The sequence below is a fragment of the Zonotrichia albicollis genome, chromosome 4, assembly GCF_047830755.1.
Source record: "Zonotrichia albicollis isolate bZonAlb1 chromosome 4, bZonAlb1.hap1, whole genome shotgun sequence".
In the NCBI taxonomy this organism is placed as follows: domain Eukaryota; kingdom Metazoa; phylum Chordata; class Aves; order Passeriformes; family Passerellidae; genus Zonotrichia; species Zonotrichia albicollis.
The window spans coordinates 2,263,513-2,285,923 of NC_133822.1; the positions used below are offsets into that span (position 1 = coordinate 2,263,513).

Here is a 22,411-nt window from a genome sequence, read left to right on the forward strand (position 1 = left end):
ATAATAATTACATTTAATTACTAAGCAATCATCACATCTAACAATTCTATAATTTATCAGGTGCAGTTGATCTGGGAAAGCACAAAGCCTGACATTTTTAGATTCTATCTTTATCTTTTTCCAAGGTTCCACTATCATGTGCTCCAGAACAATTCAGGAGGAATTTCCTCATGGAGTGTCAGCGTTCAAAAACACAAAATCACAGGGATTACATGCAGTGGTTTTTATTAAAAAAATACCTCTGGGAATTGGGGTAAATTCAACCCAAATCTGACTCCGACCATACATCCAAAATAATCGTGTTTTATACTCTATCATTACATAATTTCATGTTAATTATTAAACTTCTATTGTTTTATTGTGTACATAAATTTAGCCCCTCACTGAATTTCTCACTATTCTTCTCATGGTTATATAATAATTACGTTTAATTACTAAACAATCATCGCAGCTAACAATTCTATAATTTATCAGGTGCAGTTGATCAGGGAAAGCACAAAGCTTTCCCAGACATTTTTAGATTCTATCTGTAACTTTTTCCAGGGTTCCACTATCATGAGGACACCGGCTCTAGGACAGTTCAGGAGGAATTTCCTCATGGAGTGTCAGTGTTCAAAAACACAAAATCACAGGGATTACATGCGGGGCTTTTTATTAAAAAATACCTCTGGGAATCGGGGTAAATTCAACCCAAATCTGACTCCGACCATACATCCAAAATGATCATGGTTTCTACCCTATCATTACATAATTTCATGTTAATTATTAAACTTCTATTGTTTTATTGTGTACATAAATTCAGCCCCTCACTGAATTTCTCACTATTCTTCTTATGGTTATATACTAATTACATTTAATTACTAAACAATCATCACATCTAACAATTCTATAATTTATCAGGTGCAGTTGATCAGGGAAAGCACAAAGCCTGACATTTTTAGATTCTATCTGTAACTTTTTCCAGGGATCATGAGGACACCGGCTCTAGGACAGTTCAGGAGGAATTTCCTCATGGAGTGTCAGCATTCAAAAACACAAAATCACAGGGATTACATTTGGGGCTTTTTATTAAAAAAATACCTCTGGGAATTGGGGTAAATTCAACCCAAATCTGACTCCGACCATACATCCCAAATGATCAGGTTTTCTACTCTGTCGTTACATAACTTTAATGTTAATTATTAAACTTATATTGTTCTATTGTAGACATAAATTTAGCCTCTCTCTGAATTTCCAACATGGTTTCTCACTGTTCTTATAGTTATATAATAATTACATTTAATTACTAAACAATCATTGCATCTAACAATTCTATAATTTATCAGGTGCAGTTGATCTGGGAAAGCACAAAGCTTTCCCAGACATTTTTAGATTCTATCTTTAACTTTTTCCAGGGTTCCACTATCATGAGGACACCGGCTCCAGGACAATTGAGGAGGAATTTCCTCATGGAGTGTCAGCGTTCAAAAACACAAAATCACAGGGATTCAATGCGTTGTTTTTATTAAGAGCTCTGGGAATTGGGGTAAATTCAACCCAAATCTGACTCCGACCATACATCTGAAATAATCATGGTTTATACTCTATCGTTACATAATTTCATGTTAATTATTAAACTTCTATTGTTCTGTTGTATACATAAATTTAGCCCCTCTCTGAATTTCTCCCTATTCTTCTTATGGTTATATACTAATTACATTTAATTACTAAACAATCATCACATCTAACAATTCTATAATTTATCAGGTGCAGTTGATCTGGGAAAGCACAAAGCTTTCCCAGACATTTTTAGATTCTATCTGTAACTTTTCCCAGGGTTCCACTACCATGAGGACACCGGCTCCAGAACAATTCAGCAGGAATTTCCTCATGGAGTGTCGGCGTTCAAAAACACAAAATCACGGGATTAAATGCAGTGGTTTTTATTAAAAAAATACCTCTGGGAGTCGGGGTGTATTCAACCCAAATCTGACTCTGACCATACATCCCAAATGATCATGGTTTATACTCTATCGTTACATAATCTCATGTTAATTATTAAACTTCTATTGTTTTATTGTGTACATAAATTTAGCCCCTCACTGAATTTCTCACTATTCTTCTTATGGTTATATAATAATTACGTTTAATTACTAAACAATCATCACAACTAACAATTCTATAATTTATCAGGTGCAGTTGATCTGGGACAGCACAAACCTTTCCCAGACATTTTTAGATTCTATCTTTAACTTTTTCCAGGGTTCCACTATCATGAGGACACCGGCTCCAGAACAATTCAGCAGGAATTTCCTCAAAGAGTGTCGGCGTTCAAAACCACAAAATCACAGGGATTACATGCAGGGCTTTTTATTAAGAAAATACCTCTGGGAATCGGGATAAATTCAACCCAAATCTGACTCCGACCATACATCCGAAATAATCATGTTTTATAATCTATCATTACATAATTTCATGTTAATTATTAAACTTCTATTGTTCTGTTGTATACGTAAATTTAGCCCCTCTCTGAATTTCCAACATAGTTTCTCACTATTCTTCTTATGGTTATTTAATAATTACATTTAATTACTAAACAATCATCACATCTAACAATTCTATAATTTATCAGGTGCAGTTGATCAGGGAAAGCACAAAGCTTTCCCAGACATTTTTAGATTCTATCTTTAACTTTTTCCAGGGTTCCACTATCATGAGGACACCGGCTCCAGAACAATTCAGGAGGAATTTCCTCATGGAGTGTCAGCGTTCAAAAACACAAAATCACAGGGATTAAATGCAGTGTTTTTTATTAAAAAAATACCTCTGGGAATCGGGGTAAATTCAACCCAAATCTGATTCCAACCATACATCCCAAATGATCATGTTTTATAATCTATCATTACATAATTTCATGTTAATTATTAAACTTATATTGTTCTGTTGTATACATAAATTTAGCCTCTCTCTGAATTTCCAACATAGTTTCTCACTATTCTTCTTATGGTTATATAATAATTGCGTTTAATTACTAAACAATCATCGCAGCTAACAATTCTATAATTTATCAGGTGCAGTTGATCTGGGAAAGCACAAAGCTTTCCCAGACATTTTTAGATTCTATCTTTAACTTTTCCCAGGGTTCCACTATCATGTGCTCTAGGACATTTCAGGAGGAATTTCCTCATGGAGTGTCAGCATTCAAAAACACAAAATCACAGGGATTAAATATGGGGCTTTTTATTAAAAGCTCTGGGAATCAGGGTAAATTCAACCCAAATCTGACTCCGACCATACATCCGAAATAATCATGTTTTACACCCTATCATTACATAATCTCATGTTAATTATTAAACTTATATTGTTTTATTGTGTACATAAATTTAGCCCCTCTCTGAATTTCCAACATGGTCTCTCACTGTTCTTATGGTTCTTTAATAATTACATTTAATTACTAAACAATCATCACATCTAACAATTCTATAATTGATCAGGTGCAGTTGATCTGGGAAAGCACAAAGCTTTCCCAGACATTTTTAGATTCTGTTTTTAACTTTTCCCAGGGTTCCACTCTCAAGTGGGACAAATTCCTCACGGGATTGGGGGCGGGACACAGGGAATGGAATATCCGGAATATCCCGTGGGATATTGGGGATAATTCATTCCTGGAAAGGAAAATAAAGGCATTGGTGGAGTTCCCATCCTTGGAGTTGTTCAACACGAGGGACATTGGGGAAATGATTTTACAGAGATTTTCCAGCCTCATTTTAGTCAGAAAAATCACTTTGCTGGTCATTTTCTTAAATTTTTAGTTTCTCGTCTATTTTTTCAGCATCACCAGCGCATTCACCTTTGTCTTGGTTTGAAAATGGAGCCACTGTTTTCTGTGCTTTATTTTCAAGGAGAAAAAAACTGAGCTTCAAATTCAACAAACACTCAATTTCAATAGTAAAAACACTGTTTTCTCTGCTCTATTTTCAAGGAGAAAAACCTGAGCTCCTCGTTCAACAAACACCCAAGAAAAAAAAAAAAACAGTGTTTTTTTCTGCTTTATGTGCAATGAGAAAAAAATTCAGGCCCAAATTTACCACACACTCCATTTCAATAATAAAAATACTCCTTTCTATGCTTTATTTTCAAGGAGAAAAAACTGAGCTTCAAATTCTACAAACATTAATTTTCAAGGAAAAAAGCCACAGTTTTTTTTCTGCTTTATTTTTAAGGAGAAAAAACTCAGTTCCAAAACTCAGCTCCAAATTGGACAAAGACTCAATTTCAAGGAAAAAACCACTGGTTTTTTCTGCTTTATTTTCAAGGTGAAAAAACTCAGCTTCAAGTTCAACAAACACTCAATTTCTCTGCTTTATTTATAAGGAGAAAAAACCCAACTCCAAATTTCAAAACCACTGAATTTCAAGGAAAAAAACACAGTTTTTTTTCTGCTTTACTTTCAAGGTGAAAAACTCCACTTCCAACTTCAACAAGTGCTCAGTTTCAAGAAAAAATAATGTGTTTTTTCTGCTTTACTTTCAAGGTGAAAAACTCCACTTCCAACTTCAACCAATGACCAATTTCAAGAAAAAATAATGTGTTTTTTCTGCTTTACTTTCAAGGTGAAAAACTCCACTTCCAATTTCAACAAATGTTCGGTTTCAGGAAAAAATAATGTGGTTTTTCTGCTTTATTTTCAAGGAGAAAAACTCCACTTCCAACTTCAACAAATGTCGGAAGAAATGTTTTTCTTGAAACTGAGTTTCAAGAAAAAAAATGTGTTTTCTCTGCTTTATTTTCAAGGAGAAAAAACTCAGCTTCGAGTTCAACAAGTGCTCGGTTTCAAGAAAAAAATAATGTGTTTTTTCTGCTTTACTTTCAAGGTGAAAAACTCCACTTCCAACTTCAACAAATGCTCAGTTTCAAGAAAAAAAAAAGTGGTTTTTCTGCTTTATTTTCAAGGAGAAAAACTCCACTTCCAACTTCAACAAGTGCTCAGTTTCAAGAAAAAAAAAGTGGTTTTTCTGCTTTATTTTCAAGGTGAAAAACTCCACTTCCAACTTCAACCAATGACCAATTTCAAGAAAAAAAAAATGTGTTTTTTCTGCTTTATTTTCAAGGTGAAAAACTCCACTTCCAACTTCAACAAGTCCTCAGTTTCAAGAAAAAATAATGTGTTTTTTCTGCTTTTCTTTCAAGGTGAAAAACTCCACTTCCAACTTCAACAAATGCTCGGTTTCAAGAAAAAAAAAAGTGTTTTCTCTGCTTTATTTTCAAGGAGAAAAACTCCACTTCCAACTTCAACAAATGTTGGAAGAAATGTTTTTCTTGAAACTGAGTTTCAAGAAAAAAAAAAGTGTTTTCTCTGCTTTATTTTCAAGGAGAAAAAACTCAGCTTCGAGTTCAACAAGTGCTCGGTTTCAAGAAAAAAATAATGTGTTTTTTCTGCTTTACTTTCAAGGTGAAAAACTCCACTTCCAACTTCAACCAATGACCAATTTCAAGAAAAAAATATGTGTTTTTTCTGCTTTACTTTCAAGGTGAAAAACTCCACTTCCAACTTCAACAAATGCTCGGTTTCAGGAAAAAAAAAGTGTTTTTTCTCCTTTATTTTCAAGGAGAAAAAACTCAGTTTCGAGTTCAACAAATGCTCGGTTTCAGGAAAAAAAAGTGTTTTCTCTGCTTTATTTTCAAGGAGAAAAACAACTGAGCTCCAAATGGAACAGTTTCCAGTAAAACCCCAATTTTTTCCCCTGTGGTTTATTTGCACATTTTTTCCCGTGGTTTATTTGCAGGGCGTGCGCAGCCTGAAGCGCACCCACTTCCGGCCCAGGTGCATCCTGGTGGTGCCCAAGGACAAGGAGAAGTACGGGGAGCACCTGAGGAGGACGGGGCTCTTCACCAGGCCCGAGATGGACGAGGCCGTGGCCAGGGTGGACATGTACCTGCAGCAGTGCCAGGAGTGCCCCGGCTTCTTCGACGCCATCATTAACACCGGTCAGTTAATTGCTCATTGCCTTTGGGGTAATTGGGAATCATAGCATAACATAGCATAGCATAACATAACATAACATAACATAGCATAACATAACATAACATAGCATAGCATAACATAACATAACATAACATAACATAACATAACATAACATAGCATAACATATATTTTTATATCAAGTATTTTTATACAATATAGAATTTTAATTTTGTTTTAGTTTTATGTTTAATTTTCTGGTTTTCGGTTCTCATTGCCCTCATTAATGCTGATTTTGGGCTCTCTCATTAACCTCTCATTGTCCTCATTAACTCCGATTTTGGGCTCTCAGCGCTCTCATTAACACTGATGTTGGGCTCTCATTAACTCTGATTTTGGGCTCCCAGTGCCCTCATTGACATTGATTTTTGGCTCTCATTAACTCTGATTTTGGGCTCTCTCATTAACGCTGATTTTGGGCTCTCAGTGCACTCATTACTGCTAATTTTGGGCTCCTTCATTAATGCAGATTTTGGGTTCCCAGTATCCTCATTAACACTGATGCTGGGCTCTCAGTGAACTCATTAATGCTAATTTTGGGCTCATTAACAGTGAGTTTTGGCTCTCATTAACGCTGATTTTTGGCTCTCTCATTAACACTGATTTTTGGCTCTCATTGCCCTCATTAACACTGACTTTGGGCTCTCATTAACTCTGATTTTAGCTTCTCAGTGCCCTCATTAATGCTAATTTTGGGCTCATTAACTCTGATTTTGGGCTCTCGTTGCGCTCATTAACGCTGATTTTGGGCTCTGTCATTAATGCAGATTTTGGGGTCCCAGTGCCCTCATTAACACTGATGTTGGGCTCTCCTTAACTCTGATTTTGGTCTCTCAGTGCACTCATTACTGCTCATTTTGGGGTCATTAATGCTGAGTTTTGGCTCTCATTAACACCGTGTTTTGGCTCTCATTAACGCTGATTTTGGGCTCTCTCATTAACGCTGATTTTGGGCTCTCAGTGCACTCATTAACACTGATTTTGGGCTCTCTCATTAACGCTGATTTTTGGCTCCCAGTGCCCTCATTAACACTGATTTTGGGCTCTCATTTCAGTCTCACAATCCCTGAGTTCTGCAGCACTTCAATAACAAACTCAAAATGGAGCCCCAGCTCTCTCTCTGCAAGGTCTTTAAAACTGTCCAGTTAAGAAATGACACCTCAATTATTTTCACCCCATTATAACAAATTATTATTATAATAATTATAAATTATTAGAAATATTTATAATAATTATTATAAATTATATTTTGACCCAATAACTAAGCACCCATGGCCAGGCAGTGAGCAGGGTGGACATGGACCTGCAGGAGTGCCAGGAGTGCCCTGGTTTCTTCGATGCCATCATTAACACGGGTCAGTTAATTGCTGATTGCCTTTGGGGTAATTGGAAATCATCATATAATATAATACAATACAATACAATACATATTTTTATATCAAATATTTTTATACAATATAGAATTTTAATTTTGTTTTAGTTTTTCGTTTTTCTGGTTTTTGGTTCTTATTGCCCTCATTAATGCTGATTTTGTGCTCTCTCATTAACGCTGATTTTGGGCTCTCAGTGCACTCATTAATGCTAATTTTGGGCTCATTAACTCTGATTTTGGGCTCTCTCATTAACACTGATTTTTGGCTCCCAGTGCCCTAATTAACACTGATTTTGGGCTCTCATTTCAGTCTCACAAACCCTGAGTTCTGCAGCGCTTCAATAACAAACTCAAAATGCAGCCCCAGCTCTCTTTCTACAAGGTCTTTAAAACTGTCCAGTTAAGAAATGACACCTCAATTATTTTCACCCCATTATAATAAATTATTATAATAATTATTATAAATTATTAGAAATATTTATAATAATTATTATAAATGATATTTTGACCCAATAACTAAGCACCCATGGCCAGGCAGTGAGCAGGGTGGGCATGGACCTGCAGGAGTGCCAGGATTGTCCTGGGTTCTTCGACGCCATCATTAACACGGGTCAGTTAATTGCTGATTGATTGCCTCTGGGGTCATTGGGAATCATCATATCATATATCATATCATATCATATCATATCATATCATATCATATCAATTTTTATATCAAATATTTTTATACAATATAGAATTTTAATTTTGTTTTAGTTTTTAGTTTTATGTTTAATTTTCTGGTTTTCGGTTCTCATTGCCCTCATTAATGCTGATTTTGGGCTCTCTCATTAACCTCTCATTGTCCTCATTAACTCTGATTTTAGGCTCTCAGTGTTCTCATTAATGCTGATTTTGGGCTCTCAGTGCCCTCATTAACACTGATGTTGGGCTCTCATTAACTCTGATTTTGGGCTCCCAGTGCCCTCATTGACATTGATTTTTGGCTCTCATTAATGCTGATTTTGGGCTCTCTCATTAACGATGATTTTGGGCTCTCAGTGCACTCATTACTGCTAATTTTGGGCTCTTTCATTAATGCAGATTTTGGGTTCCCAGTATCCTCATTAACACTGATGTTGGGCTCTCAGTGCACTCATTAATGCTAATTTTGGGCTCATTAACAGTGAGTTTTGGCTCTCATTAACGCTGATTTTGGGCTCTCTCATTAACTCTGATTTTGGGCTCTCATTGCCCTCATTAACACTGATTTTGGGCTCTCATTAACGCTGATTTTTGGCTCTCATTGCCCTCATTAACACTGAATTTGGGCTCTCCTTTCAGTCTCACAAACCCCGAGTTCTGCAGCGCTTCAATAACAAACTCAAAATGGAGCCCCAGCTCTCTCTCTGCAAGGTCTTTAAAACTGTCCAGTTAAGAAATGACACCTCAATTATTTTCACCCCATTATAACAAATTATTATAATAATTAATATAAATTATAATAATTATTAGAAATTATATTTTAACACAATAATCAGTCACCATGGCCAGGCAGTGGCCAGGGTGGACATGGACCTGCAGGAGTGCCAGGACTGCCCCGACTTCTTTGATTCCATCATTAACACGGGTCAGTTAATTGCTCATTGATTGCCTGGAAATATTCCTTCTGTAATTCATTTTTTTTACAGATTTTTTGGTGTTCACCACGTTAAATTAGAGCCCTGTGGTGTAAATATTGCAAATTCATAAACGTGGCACGCAGAGCTTGCAATTTAAATATGGCCCTAAAGAAATAAACCAGCAGGAAAATATTTAGGAAAATGCAGAGAAAACACATTGAAAAAAACTGAATTTCAGCATTTTTTTTCAATGTGTTTTTTTTCAATTTCAGACCTTTGTGAAGATGAAGGTTTTTCTCCCCCCAAGAGACATTAAAAATGTATTTTCTGGCTGTGCTAAAAACACATTTCCGTGTCAAATTTGTGTGATTTGTGTCTTTGCACTGATGAAAAAATTTGGTTTTTATTCCGTTTTTTTTCTCTCTGTGCCTGCAGATGAGCTGGAGGAGGCGCTGACGGACCTGGCCCTGATTGTCAAGGTCTACCTGGGCATGGAGCCTCCTGACGTTCTGGAGAACTTCGAGGGCTTCCGGGGCAGGACAGGTACAGTGGCTTCATCCCTGGTGATTGGAATATAATTATATATATATATATTAAAAAAAAAATTATATATATATATATATATATATATATATAAATAATTTATATATATATATATAACATTATATATATATAAAAAAAATTATATATATATAATTATATATATATTAATTCTATTAATAATCATAATTATGGTTAATTCCAATTATATATAAATAATATAATTGGAAAATAATCCTATTTATTGGTAATGGATTGATTTCCTGTTTGTTGGTAATGGATTGAAAATTCCTAAATTAACACAGCGTAAATGAACCAAAATCAAATTCCTGAATTCATTAAATGAATTAAATGTTGTAAGTTCCTAAATTAACACAGCAAAACCAAACCAAAAACAAGTTCCTAAATGCATTAAATAAATTCAGTTATGGAAATCTCTAAATTAACATAGCAAGGACAAACCAAGACCAAATTTGTAAATTTATTAAATGATGTAAATTCTTAAATTAACACAGCGAAACCAAACAAAAACCAAATTCCTAAATTAGCACAGCAACAAACGAACAAAACCCAAATTCCTAAATGTATTAAATGATGGAAATTCCTAAATTAACTCAGCAAAACCAAACCAAAAACAAGTTCCTAAATGCATTAAATAAATTCAGTTATGGAAATCTCTAAATTAACGCAGCAAAAACAAAGCAAAACCAAATTCCTAAATTTATTCAATTATGTAAATTCTTAAATTAACACAGCAAAACCAAACAAAAACCAAATTCCAAAATTCATTCAATTATGGAAATTGTTAAATTAACACAGAAAAGCCAAACAAAAACCAAATTCCTAAATTTATTAAATTATTTAAATTCCTTAAGTAACACAGCAAAAACGAACCAAATACAAATTCCTGAATTTATTCAATTACGGAAATTCCTAAATTAACACAGCAAAACCAATCAAAACCCAAATTCCTACATTTATTTATCTTATTAAATCATGTAAATTCCTAAATTAACACAGCATAAATAAACCAAATTACTAAATTTATTAAATAAATTAAATGATGTAAATTCCTGAATTAACACAGGAAAACCAAACCAAAAACAAGTTCCTAAATGCATTAACTAAATTCAATTATGGAAATCCCTAAATTAACATAGCAAGGACAAACCAAGACCAAATTTGTAAATTTATTAAATGATGTAAATTCTTAAATTAACACAGCGAAACCAAACAAAAACCAAATTCCTAAATTAGCACAGCAACAAATGAACAAAACCCAAATTCCTAAATGTATTAAATGATGGAAATTCCTAAATTAACTCAGCAAAACCAAACCAAAAACAAGTTCCTAAATGCATTAAATAAATTCAATTATGGAAATCTCTAAGTTAACACGGCAAAAACAAAGCAAAACCAAATTCCTGAATTTATTCAGTTATGGAAATTCCTAAATTTACACAGCAAAACCAAACAAAAACTGAATTCCTACTTTTATTCAATTACGGAAATCTCTAAATTAACACACCAAAACCAAATTTATTAAATGTATTAAAAATTCCTAAAGTAACATAGCAAAATTCCTAAATTAATACAGCAAAAACAAACAAAACACAAATTGCTAAATTTATTTGATTATGGAAATTTCTAAATTAACACAGCAAAAACAAAGCAAAACCAAATTCCTAAATTTATTCATTTATGTAAATTCTTAAATTAACACAGCAAAACCAAACAAAAACCAAATTCCTAAATTCATTCAATTATGGAAATTGTTAAATTAACACAGCAAAACCAAACAAAAACCAAATTCCTAAATGCATTAAATTATGGAAATTCCTTAAGTAACACAGCAAAAACAAACAAAAACCAAAATCCTACATTTATTTATCTTATTAAATCATGTAAATTCCTAAATTAGCACAGCAAAAACAAGCAAAAACAAATTCCTAAATTTGTTACATTTATTATGTGTATTAAAATATGGAAATTCGTAAATTGGCACAGCAAAACCAAATTCCTAAATGTATTAAATCTGTTAATTTTATTAAATTATGGAAATCCCTAAATGAACACAGCAAAAACAAAGCAAAACCAAATTCCTAAATTTATTAAATAAATTCAATTATGTAAATTCCTAAATGAACACACCAAAACCAAATTCCTAAATTTATTACATCTATTCAATGATTGAAATTCCTTGAATTGAAATTGAAATTAAAAAAACAAAATCCCCAAAAACCCCCAAACTTTCAGGCAGATTAATTCGTTCATCCTGCAGCTCAGAATTGGCTGCGGGAGGAAAAGAGAGGGAGAAGAACTTTACTGGAATAAAACAAAAATAAATAACATTTATTTAAATGTTATTAAAGAAATTAAATGAAAAATTAAATGAAATGTATTTCATTTAAAATTAAATAATTAAAAAATAAGTCCAAAAAATAATAATTAATAATTAAATAATTAAAAATAATTTTTAAAAAAGGACATTGTGATAAAAAAGAGAGTGTGCAATAATAATTAAAAAGCTCATTTTTTAGGATTTTTGACCCAGGAATTCCCATGGTTTTGGGGTTGGATCCATTGGAACAGGATCAGCTCCCCCAGGAGCACATTATATACATGCAGATAAATAAATAAATAAATAAATAAATAAATAAATAAATATATACACATATATATATACATGCAGATAAATAAATAAATAAATAAATACATAAATATATATATATACACATTTATATACATGCAAATAAATAAATAAATAAATAAATATATACGCATATATATATACATGCAAATAAATAAATATATATACACATTTATATACATGCAAATAAAAGCAGCTGAAAAAAGGGCAAAATATCTGAAATTTTTAATAAAGGACAGCGCAATATTCATCAGCTCGTGTCATTTAGGATCCTGGAAAAAGGAATAATTTTAATTTCCCAGCGGGCACAGGAAAAGCTTCTGTACACACTGTGGCTGCACCAGCGAGGGCTTGGCTGAAAAATCTTATTTAGCTTGAAATTAAATAGATTTTATTTTAATTTCCAGAAGCATCCACGCTCATCTGGAAATGAAAAATGTGATTTTCCTTGCCTTATTTGCTTTAATATTGTATTTTCTTGCCTTAAAAACTCTGGGGGGGTTTTGTCTCGAAGGCAACAAACCCTGGAGAGATTGTTGGAAAAGAAGAGGGAAAAAAAAAGAAAATATTTTTATATAATCCTATTTATAAAAATATAAAATATTTTTATATAATTTTATATAAATTATATAAATTATATAATTTATATATATTTATATATATAATATTTTTGGAGATGGATTTAAGTGTCTGCAGCTCCTTTAAAGGACTTTTTATCCCTCAGCAGCTCTTTCTTGTCACTACAGAAATTTCATTAACAATGCAAGATTTTGGCAATTCTGCTGCTCATAAAGTAACTTTTAAATTTACTACACACCATTAAATTCACTTAAAACCCCATTTGTAGGGGTTTAAATAAATTAATAAATAAATAAATAGATAAATAAATTAATTAAAGAAAAAGATCTTTTGCTGGTGTACAGTAAAAAAAAAATCCAGGGAGAAAATAGATAAGGTATTTTAATTTTAAAAAACTTTTAATTTTAAAAAACTTTTAATAGCAGAATTAGAACAATTTTTGGAGCTGATAATGGTAATTACTACACACCATTAAATTCACTTAAAACCCCATTTATAGAGGTTTAAATAAATTTAAACCCTATTAAATCCCCTATTCATGGACTATGAAAAATAATTTATTTTCCAAACCTTGCCCCAAGGTTGTCTTTAAAAGGGAGGTTTTTGGTGAGAAGATTGCTTGTTGGAGATTATGAGAGGTTTATAATTATTATTTTTTTAATTAATATTTTTAAGGGTATTTCCGTGGTTTAAATTAAGATTTAATGTGATTTTATACCCTAAATTTTATACAATATTTTTAAGCTTATTTCTATGGTTTAAATCATTATTTAATGTGATTTTATACACAAAATTTTATACAATATTTTTAAGGTTATTTCCATGGTTTAAATTAAGATTTAATGTGATTTTATACCCTAAATTTTATACAATATTGTTAAGGGTATTTCTGTGGTTTAAATTAAGATTTAATGTGATTTTATACCCTAAATTTTATACAATGTTTTTAAGGTTATTTCCATGGTTTAAATTAACATTTGATGTGATTTTATACCCAAAATTTTATACAATATTTTAAGGTTATTTCCATGGTTTAAATTAAGATTTAATGTGATTTTATACCCAACATTTTATACAATATTTTTAAAGGTATTTCTGTGGTTTAAATTAAGATTTAATGTGATTTTATACCCTAAATTTTATACAATATTTTCAAGGTTATTTCTATGGTTTAAATTAAGATTTGACATGATTTTATACACAAAATTTTATACAATATTTTAAGGTTATTTCCATGGTATAAATTAAGATTTAATGGGATTTTATACACAAAATTTTATACAATATTTTAAGGTTATTACCATGGCTTAAATTGAGATTTATTGTTATTTTATACAATACTTTTAAGGGTATTTCCATGGTTTAAATTAAGATTTAATGTGATTTTATACCCTAAATTTTATACAATATTTTTAAGGTTATTTCCATGGTTTAAATTAAGATTTGATGTGATTTTATACAATATTTTAAGGTTATTTCCATGGTTTAAATTAATATTTGATGTGATTTTATACCCAAAAATTTTATACAATATTTTTAAAGGTATTTCTGTGGTTTAAATTAAGATTTAATGTGATTTTATACCCTAAATTTTATACAATATTTTTAAGGTTATTTCCATGGTTTAAATTAAGATTTAATGTGATTTTATACCCAAAATTTTATACAATATTTTTAAGGTTATTTCTATGGTTTAAATTAAGATTTAATGTGATTTTATACACAAAATTTTATACAATATTTTTAAGGTTATTCCATGGTATAATTTAAGATTTAATGCGATTTTATACACAGGATATATCCCAGTTTACAGATTTTTAAAAAATTTTAAAATAATTTGAATTATTCAAAATAATTTTGGTTTTAAAAGCTGAGTTGTGTGGAGGGACCTTAAATCCCAGCCAGTTATTTTTGTCCCAATTTGGAAATAATTTGAATTATTCAAAATCACTTTGGTTTTAAAAGCTGAATTGTGTGGAGCCACCTCAAAGCCCAGGTTCCCCCAGACCTGTGGTGGTTTTGTGGGAGGTATTTACAGAAATAATTTAAATTTTCTAATTACTGAAAAGCTGTGTACACTTCTGTGAGAAACACCTGTGAAAGAGGAAAGAAACTGGAGAACTGAAATTTTAGGGTTTGTTTCTTCACGTTGTCATGAAGAAAGAAAATGTAGGGGGAGAAAAAGCTTCCTGAAGGTTTTAATTTAATTCTTATCACTTTTTTTCCTTTTAGTTACTACTGATAAATTTCTTTGTAACCTTTGAAACTTTTAAGTCTGCTTTGCCTTTCCTATTTCCTGTTTCCCATTTCCTGTTTCCCACTTCCTATTTCCTGTTTCCCACTTCCTATTTCCTATTTCCCATTTCCTGTTTCCTGTTTCCTGTTCCCCATTTCCTGTTTCCTGTTCCCCATTTCCTGTTTCCTGTTTCCCACTTCCTGTTTCCCATTTCCTATTTCCTGTTTCCTGATTCCTGTTTCCTGTTTCCCATTTCCTATTTCCCGATTCCTGTTTCCTGTTTCCTGTTTCCCATTTCCTGTTTCCTGTTTCCCATTTCCGCCTCCCAGATAGGTGAGCACATCCTACCAACTGCTCTGGTGATTAACCAACACTGAACCCATCACACTAATTAGCGTTCATTAATGGGGAAATCTCAAATTAGCCAACCAAAACTGTTGAATATGAGACAGAACAATACAACCAACTCCATTTCCAGAAGGTTTCAAACTGTTTTTATTCCAGCATTGATGCTTTTTATACATCCTTACACAACTCATCAGTTTGCACTTCACTCATTGGCCACAGGAGACAAACAAGGTGCTCATTGAACAGGCAGTTGCAGTTTCTCTGATTTATCCTTCTGTCTGTCCTGGGGTCTGTGTCAGTGACCTGGGTAGGGAATGCTTTCAGGGGTAAACATGGATCCTCTTATCAAACATGGATCCTCTTATCAAACATGGATCCTCCTATCAAACATGGATCCTCTTATCAAACATGGATCCTGTTATCAAACACGGACACTCCTATCAAACACGGATCCTCTTCTTATCAAACACAGATCCTCTTCTCATGAAACATGGACCCTCTTATCAAACATGGATCCTCTTATCAAACATGGATCCTCCTATCAAACATGGATCCTCTTATCAAACATGGATCCTGTTATCAAACACGGACACTCCTATCAAACATGGATCTTCTTATCAAGCATGGATCCTCCTATTAAACATGGATCCTGTTATCAAACACGGACACTCCTATCAAACACGGATCCTCTTCTTATCAAACACGGATCCTCTTCTCAAACATGGATCCTCTTCTCATGAAACATGGACCCTCTTACCAAACATGGATCCTCTTCTCAAACATGGACCCTCTTACCAAACATGGATCCTCTTATCAAACATGGATCCTCCTATCAAACATGGATCCTGTTATCAAACACAAATCCTGTTATCAAACACGGATCCTCTTCTTATCAAACATGGATTCTCTTGTTATCAAACATGAATATTCTTATCAAATATGGATCCTCCTATTAAACATGGATCCTCCTCTTATCAAACATGGATCTTCTTCTTATCAAATATAGATCCTCTTATCAAACACGGATCCTCCTATCAAACATGGATCCTTCTATCAAACATGGATCCTCTTCTTATCAAACAGGTTCCTTTTATCAAACATGGATCCCCTTCCTATCAAACATGGGTCCTCTTCTCAAACATGCACCCTCTTCTGAAATGTGCATCCTCTTATCAAACACGGATCCTCCTATCAAACATGGATCCTGTTATCAAACTTCTCTCTGTCTCACAGCAGTCACTGTGAAACCCCTTCCACAAAAAACGACCCCCAACGCCCAATCCAACCTCATTCCCTCCCAGGGATGGAAACTGAAAACAGAAATGTTCCTCTGTTTGTGTGGAGAACGTTTCCACTGGGGATTGTCCTTCCCACCCAGGTTCCTCCATGTTTATGGTCAGAACGTTTCCATTGGGGATTGTCCTTCCCAACCAGGTTCCTCTCTGTTTGTGTGGAGAACATTTCCATTGAGGATTGTCCTTCCCACCCAGGTTCCTCTGTTTGTGTGGAGAACGTTTCCATTGAGGATTGTCCTTCCCACCCAGGTTCCTCCCTGTTGGTGTGGAGAACGTTTCCACTGAGGATTGTCCTTCCCACCCAGGTTCCTCCCTGTTTGTGTGGAGAACGTTTCCACTGAGGATTGTCCTTCCCACCCAGGTTCCTCCCTGTTTGTGTTCAGAACGTTTCCACTGAGGATTGTCCTTCCCACCCAGGTTCCTCCCCATTTGTGTGGAGAACATTTCCATTGAGGATTGTCCTTCCCACCCAGGTTCCTCCCTGTTTGTGTGGAGAACGTTTCCATTGAGGATTGTCCTTCCCACCCAGGTTCCTCCCTGTTTGTGTGGAGAACGTTTCCATTGGGGATTGTCCTTCCCACCCAGGTTGCTCCCTGTTGGTGTGGAGAACGTTTCCATTGGGGATTGTCCTTCCCACCCAGGTTCCTCCCTGTTGTTGTTCAGAACATTTCCACTGAGGATTGTCCTTCCCACCCAGGTTCCTCTGTTTGTGTTCACGTTTCCACTGAGGATTGTCCTTCCCACCCAGGTTCCTCCCTGTTTGTGAGGAGAACATTTCCATTGAGGATTGTCCTTCCCACCCAGGTTCCTCCCTGTTTCTGTCAGAACATTTCCATTGAGGATTGTCCTTCCCACCCAGGTTCCTCCCTGTTTGTGTTCACGTTTCCATTGGGGATTGTCCTTCCCACACAGGTCCCTCCCTGTTTGTGTTGAGAACGTTTCCATTGAGGATTGTCCTTCCCACCCAGGTTCCTCTTCCATTGAGGATTGTCCTTCCCACCCAGGTTCCTCCCTGTTTCTGTCAGAACGTTTCCATTGAGGATTGTCCTTCCCACCCAGGTTCCTCCCTGTTTATGGTCAGAACGTTTCCATTGAGGATTGTCCTTCCCACCCAGGTTCCTCTGTTTGTGGTCACGTTTCCATTGGGGATTGTCCTTCCCACCCAGGTTCCTCCTTGTTTATGGTCAGAACGTTTCCATGGAGGATTGTCCTTCCCACCCAGGTTCCTCCCTGTTTATGGTCAGAACGTTTCCATTGGGGATTGTCCTTCCCACCCAGGTTCCTCTGTTTGTGTGGAGAACGTTTCCATTGAGGATTGTCCTTCCCACCCAGGTTCCTCCCTGTTGGTGTGGAGAACGTTTCCACTGAGGATTGTCCTTCCCACCCAGGTTCCTCCCTGTTGGTGTGGAGAACGTTTCCATTGAGGATTGTCCTTCCCACCCAGGTTCCTCTGTTTGTGTTCACGTTTCCATTGAGGATTGTCCTTCCCACCCAGGTTCCTCCCTGTTTGTGTTCACGTTTCCACTGAGGATTGTCCTTCCCACCCAGGTTCCTCCATGTTTATGTTCAGAACGTTTCCAGTGGGGATTGTCCTTCCCACCCAGGTTCCTCCATGTTTATGTTCAGAACGTTTCCATTGAGGATTGTCCTTCCCACCCAGGTTCCTCTGTTTTTGTTCACGTTTCCATTGAGGATTGTCCTTCCCACCCAGGTTCCTCTGTTTGTGTGGAGAACGTTTCCATTGAGGATTGTCCTTCCCACCAAGGTTCCTCCCTGTTTTTTTGGAGAACGTTTCCATTGGGGATTGTCCTTCCCACCCAGGTTCCTCCCTGTTTATGGTCAGAACGTTTCCATTGAGGATTGTCCTTCCCACCCAGGTTCCTCTGTTTGTGTTCAGAACGTTTCCATTGAGGATTGTCCTTCCCACCCAGGTTCCTCTGTTTGTGAGGAGAACGTTTCCATTGGGGATTGTCCTTCCCACCCAGGTTCCTCCCTGTTGTTGTTCAGAACGTTTCCATTGAGGATTGTCCTTCCCACCCAGGTTCCTCCCTGTTTGTGAGGAGAACGTTTCCACTGAGGATTGTCCTTCCCACCCAGGTTCCTCCCTGTTTCTGTCAGAACGTTTCCACTGAGGATTGTCCTTCCCACCCAGGTTCCTCCATGTTTGTGTTCACGTTTCCATTGAGGATTGTCCTTCCCACCCAGGTTCCTCCATGTTTATGGTCAGAACGTTTCCACTGAGGATTGTCCTTCCCACCCAGGTTCCTCTCCAGTTGTGTGGAGAACGTTTCCATTGAGGATTGTCCTTCCCACCCAGGTTCCTCTGTTTGTGTTCACGTTTCCATTGAGGATTGTCCTTCCCACCCAGGTTCCTCCCTGTTTGTGTGGAGAACGTTTCCATTGAGGATTGTCCTTCCCACCCAGGTTCCTCCCTGTTTGTGTGGAGAACCTTTCCATTGAGGATTGTCCTTCCCACCCAGGTTCCTCTGTTTGTGTGGAGAACCTTTCCATTGAGGATTGTCCTTCCCACCCAGGTTCCTCCCTGTTTGTGTGGAGAACATTTCCATTGAGGATTGTCCTTCCCACCCAGGTTCCTCCCTGTTTGTGTTCAGAACGTTTCCATGGAGGATTGTCCTTCCCACCCAGGTTCCTCCCTGTTTATGGTCAGAACGTTTCCATTGAGGATTGTCCTTCCCACCCAGGTTCCTCCCTGTTTTTGTGGAGAACGTTTCCATTGAGGATTGTCCTTCCCACCCAGGTTCCAGGACCCAGCTGATCCAGGAGGAACGGGCAGCTCCATCCTACGGGGACCTCCTGCACATCTCCACCCACAACTACCCCCGGGACCTGCTGGACATGCTGACGGCCACGCCAGGATCTGTGGTGAGGAGCAGCTCCTGGCCCTCAGGAACCAGAACTTGGGGAGAAATGTTCTCTGTTCTCCGTCCCATTCTGATTCCAACAATAATTCCCAGTGCTGATGGATCCTGGGATGGTTTGGGTTTGGTGGGACCTCAAAGTTCATCCAGAGACACCTTCTGGAATTGCTGCTGGGCACATTCCCAAAAAAGGTGAAGGAGCTGAGATGGGCAGGTTTGGAGATCAGGGATTTGATGGAATAAATAATCCCAAGAACATGGGAGTTTTATGGGAGGAGAATCAGCCCTTCAAAAGCTCCAAAAAACATCTCTGGGGTTTATTTTAAATTAACGGGATGGAACACAAAAATGGGGAATTTAAAGCCAAAACCACAAAATCTTCCCAATAGAAGAAGGAAAAATTCCAGTGGAAAAATTCCAGGGGTGGAATTGGGGAATTCATCAGGAATTCCTGCTGGGCACATTCCCAAAAAAGGTGAAGGAGCTGAGATGGGAAATTCTGGAGCTCAGGGATTTGATGGAATAAAAAATCCCAAAAATTGGACGATTTATGGAGAAGAGACTCAGCCCTTCAAAATATCTCCAGGGTTAATTTTGGTTATTTTTACGTGATGTGATAGAACACAAAAAGGGGGAATTTAAAGCCAAAACCACAAAATCTTCCCAATAGAAGAAGGAAAAATTCCAGTGGAAAAATTCCAGGGGTGGAATTGGGGCTGTATTCCCAAAAATGGTGAAGTTTTGAGATGGGAAATTCTGGAGCTCAGGGATTTGATGGAATAAATAATCCCAAAAATGGGACGATTTATGGAGGGGAGACTCAGATCTTCAAAAGCTCCTAAAAATATCTCTTGGGATAATTTTGGTTATTTTTACGTGATGTGATGGAACACAAAAAGGGGGAATTTAAAACCAAAAACCACAAAATCTTCCCAATAGAAGAAGGAAAAATTCCAGGGGTGGAATTGGGGAATTCCTCAGGAATTGCTGCTGGGCACATTCCCAAAAAAGGTGAAGGAGCTGAGATGGGAAGGTTTGGATCTGGAAGTTTTTGATGCAATAAAAAATCCCCAAAATTGGACGATTTATGGAGAAGAGACTCAGCCCTTCAAAATATCTCCAGGGTTAATTTTGGTTATTTTTAAGTGATGTGATTGAACATAAAAAGGGGAATTTAAAGCCAAAAATGACAAAATCTTCCCAATAGAAGAAGGAAAAATTCCAGGGGTGGAATTGGGGAATTCCTCAGGAATTCCTGCTGGGCACATTCCCAAAAAAGGTGAAGGAGCTGAGATGGGAAGGTTTGGATCTGGAAGTTTTTGATGGAATAAAAAATCCCAAAAATTGGACGATTTATGGAGAGGAGACTCAGCCCTTCAAAATATCTCCAGGGTTAATTTTGGTTATTTTTACGTGATGTGATAGAACACAAAAAGGAGAATTTAAAGCAAAAACCCACAAAATCTTCCCAAGAGAAGAAGGAAAAATTCCAGGGGTGGAAGTGGGGCTGCATTCCCAAAAATGGTGAAGTTTTGAGATGGGAAATTCTGGAGCTCAGGGATTTGATGGAATAAATAATCCCAAAAATTGGACAATTTATGGAGACTCAGCCCTTCAAAATCTCCCAAAAATCTCTATTTTTGGTTATTTTTAGATGCCATGATAGAACCCCAAAATGGGGAATTTAAAGCCAAAACCACAAAATCTTCCCAAGACGGGAAGTAAAAACGATTTTTGTTTTTAAAACTATTTTTCTCCCCCCAAAATGGGGATATTTCCAAATCCCACCATCACATTTCTATTTTTTTTTCCCAGATTTTTATTTGTATTTATCAACCCAGCTGCCTCTTAGACCAAATTAAATGGGAAAAAAAATCAAATTATTTCTTCATGTTTCAGCCTTAAAGCCAAATTTTTCAGCTGTTTGCATTTGGGATTTTGAATTATTTTGGCACCCAAATCATGTCATAATTGTGAATTATTTCATTATTTATCCCAAAGAAATAATTTTATTCTGCTCAGATGCCCACTGGGCTTGGTTTAATTTCATTTATTCTGTTAAATTTAGAATTCTGACCCTTTTTTTTATTCCTGGGTGAATTAGAGGTGTGGAAATTCTCTGTTCTTGCTTTTTATACATTAATTACATTTTATAATTATATTAATAAAATATCAATTTATACATTTATATAATTATAATTTATATAATTAATTACAACCAGGGAAAATTAATTTATAGAATTAATTGCAACCAGGGCTGGTCGGGCCACAGGGGAGGAGCTGCAAGGAATCAGATTATTTTCTTTTATTTCTATTTATTTATAAATATTTATTTATTTTATTTGTATTTCTGTGCATTTTTATTTCATTTTATTTAGACTTCTGTTTATGTGAATTTTTTATTTCTATTTATGGGGCTATTTTATTTCTATTTATTTTATTCATATTTATTGAGCAGTTTAATTTGCTCTATCTCAGCCCATTACATTGACATTAATTGATAATTGATAATTGATAATTGATATCAGAGGTATCAGCTGATAACAAAGAAAGATGAAATTTTTAATATAATTATATACATATATTTAAAATTATTTTATTAAAATTTATTTATAAATAGATATTTCTTTTATTTCTATTTACGTGAATATTTTATTTCTATTTATTTCTATTTACTTCTATTTATTTAGATTTCTCTTTATGTGAATATTTTATTTATATTTTTTATTTATAATTGTGTGGCTATTTTATTTCTATTTATTTAATTTCTATTTATTGAGCAGTTTAATTTGCTCTGTCTCAGCCCATTAAATTGACATTAATTGATAAATTGATTATTGATAATTGATATTAGAGGTATCAGCTGATACCAAAGCAGGATGGAATTTTTAATAAAATTATATATATATA

At 35.2% G+C, this 22,411-nt stretch overlaps 1 protein-coding gene across 4 annotated transcripts in view; it reads left to right on the forward strand.

The window, feature by feature from the left end:
- The window catches only part of LRGUK (leucine rich repeats and guanylate kinase domain containing), a 107,736-nt gene that overhangs the window by 64,141 nt on the left and 21,184 nt on the right, over nucleotides 1-22,411 (forward strand). For all 4 annotated transcript variants that reach the window (XM_074538666.1, XM_074538664.1, XM_074538667.1 and 1 more), the window contains 3 exons: nucleotides 5,766-5,967; nucleotides 9,410-9,517; nucleotides 19,381-19,505. In XM_074538666.1, coding sequence (XP_074394767.1) covers nucleotides 5,766-5,967; nucleotides 9,410-9,517; nucleotides 19,381-19,505 — 435 coding nt within the window. The remainder of the gene's footprint in view (nucleotides 1-5,765; nucleotides 5,968-9,409; nucleotides 9,518-19,380; nucleotides 19,506-22,411) is intronic.